General features: G+C 38.0%; 1 protein-coding gene across 1 annotated transcript; it reads right to left on the reverse strand.

Moving 5' to 3' along the window:
• Positions 1 to 652: 652 nt before the first annotated feature.
• Positions 653 to 1773, reverse strand: LOC114636943 (olfactory receptor 14J1-like). Its single transcript, XM_028785038.1, has one exon. The coding sequence runs from the start codon at positions 1672 to 1674 to the stop codon at positions 712 to 714; it is 963 nt and encodes a 320-aa protein (XP_028640871.1). The 5' UTR covers positions 1675 to 1773; the 3' UTR covers positions 653 to 711.
• Between the last annotated feature and the right edge of the window lie 787 nt (positions 1774 to 2560).

Genomic DNA, 2560 nt, shown 5'->3' on the forward strand with positions numbered 1-2560 from the left:
CTACTTCATTAGTGAGCTGTAATCATGTGTCCCTATTTTTTATAATCATATACACACACACGAATTATACTTGGGAACAAAGCATTTACATTGTGAGACATATAGGTAAATGCAAATTATAAATAAACAATAATGTGACTCATAACTTTACCAATTTTTATTTTAAAAATTAGTTTTGTTCCATCATTAGTGAAAAGGTAAAATGTAATAAAACTAGAAACTGGTTCACTTGGATTAGGAAAAGAGTATATAGAAAACATGTGAATTTTGCTAGGGACTGAATAAGTTATGGACATAATTAGTATACTCTTTATAAGCAAGAAAACCTACGTAAGAATACCAGGAAACTTGACAGCCTATAGGGAATTATGTACAGCAATAAGGGATCTAGTATCACACGGACAAAATCAGTTTACCTAATGGCAGTTTGAAATGTATTTATTAAAATTAACTTTAAATTGGTATTGGATCTTGTCAAAACTAACTCTCCTTTCTCTTTTAATTCTTAAAAATGATCTGAAATAATATTGGGATTGGAGGAAGAAGGGAGCTCATGCATATCCTTACTGGTCAATTACTTTTCATTTGATACAACTATCTCTGAGAAGGACATAACTAAGAGAAACACTGAAACAGAGTCTTAGAAGAAATCCAATTCATACCTCCTCTAATCTAGGATATAGTAGCAATGCCTCTTAGTTTGTTGTCTCTTTAGAGATTGAATATAGCTTTTACATATACCATTCTCCGAGAAAATTCCTCTCTTGACAACACTTTCTTCAGCGCTGCTTTCATGGCCTCATTTCTCAAGCTGTAGATGAGTGGATTGAGTGTTGGAGGTATCACAGTGTAGAATATGGAAAATATGAGGTCCATTGCTGACAGGGAATCTGAAGGAGGTCTTAGAAATTCAAAGCCTGCAGCTGAGAGGAAGAACATGACTACAAACAAATGTGGTAGACAGGTGGAGAACACCTTTGTCCGACTATCAGCTGATGGAATTCTCATCACAGTTGAGAAGATCTGAATATAGGAGAACACTATGGCAATCAAACAGACAAAGGCTGTGGCTGTTGTAAATGCAGCCACTGCAATCTCATTAATGAATTCGTAAGAACAAGCTAGTTTTAGCATTTGGGGAATGTCACAGAAGAACTGGTGAATAATTTTCTTCCCACAAAGCGGAATTGAGAAATTAACACCTGTGTGTATGAGCCCAGATAGTCCTCCAGCCATCCATACAGCTGTTACCGCACATTTGCAGGCATGGGGATCCATAATTGTCTCATACTGCAGTGGCCGACAGATGGCAACATACCGGTCATAAGACATCACTGTGAGAATAGCTACTTCTGATGAGGCCAGAGCTATGAAGAAGAAAACTTGAAGCATACACTGACCAAGAGAAATGAAACCATTGTCTGTGAATGAGTTTGCAATGGACTGAGGAACAGTAACAGAGATGAAGCAGAGGTCCAAAAGAGAGAGGTGCTTCAAGAAGTAGTACATGGGAGATTGCAGACGTTCATCCAACGTGATGATGGTGATAATGAGTAGATTGCCCATGATGGCCAACAAGTATGTGATCAAAAAGAGCACTGCATGTAAAATCTGAAGGTTACGCTCATCAGAGAACCCCATGAGGAGGAATCCAGTCTTGAAGCTCACGTTCATTATGGTCACTCTTGAGACTCAAAGTTTAACTCTATTTAGGAAAAGCTAGAAGAAAACTACTGATAGCAAGAAGAACTTGTCATCCCTGGGATTAGTTAACATTCAGTTATAACGAATATTTAGCAATTTTCTAGAACTAGAAACTTTAAATGTAATCAACAAGTCATAAGAATTTTCTGGAATAGAGCTTGACTTGCCAATATTAGAAAAACTGAATGACTGAATTTGCTTTACTTCAATAAAGCCAGTGGGAATGAGGTCACATAGTATCCTTTATACATGGAACATTAGCATCAAAGTAATATATTGCAGCCTCCTCTGATGACTATAGAAAACTCAGTTACTGCTACACACTATAAATGATTAGAAACAACTCAGAATAAATGTAAGAAAGATGTCAGTCACTTCAGTGAGAACATGCAGGCAGCTGTGTACTAAGTTCTTCATTTTCCTATCTGCACAGGAATAAAGTTCTTTCTACCTTTTCTGCTTTCAAAGCCAGTGTCTACTCTTTGGCCATTTGTATTCAATCTCAGTGACTGCTTTGTTATAGTATGTTCTCTCTCTCTCTCTCTCTCTCTCTCTCTCTCTCTCTCTCTCTCTCTCACACACACACACACACACACACACACACACACACACTCACCACACCACACACACAATTAACTGCTCTTGATCACTATCTTTCCTATGTTCTCTATTTCTGTCTGTCTGTCTGTCTGTCTGTCTGTCTGTCTGTCTCTCTCTCTCTCTCTCTCTCTCTCTGTCTCTCTCTGACACACACACACAGAGACACACACACCACACAATTAACTGTTCTTGATCACTGTCTTTCCTATTCTCTCTCTCTCTCTCTCTCTCTCTCTCTCTCTCTCTCTCTCTCTCT

This window comes from Grammomys surdaster, unplaced genomic scaffold (genome assembly GCF_004785775.1).
Source record: "Grammomys surdaster isolate TR1022 unplaced genomic scaffold, NIH_TR_1.0 125079, whole genome shotgun sequence".
Lineage (NCBI taxonomy): Eukaryota > Metazoa > Chordata > Mammalia > Rodentia > Muridae > Grammomys > Grammomys surdaster.

Excerpts from the sequence above, each read along its gene's own strand:
- LOC114636943 (XM_028785038.1), bottom strand. The coding sequence starts at position 1,674 with ATGAACGTGAGCTTCAAGACTGGATTCCTCCTCATGGGGTTCTCTGAT.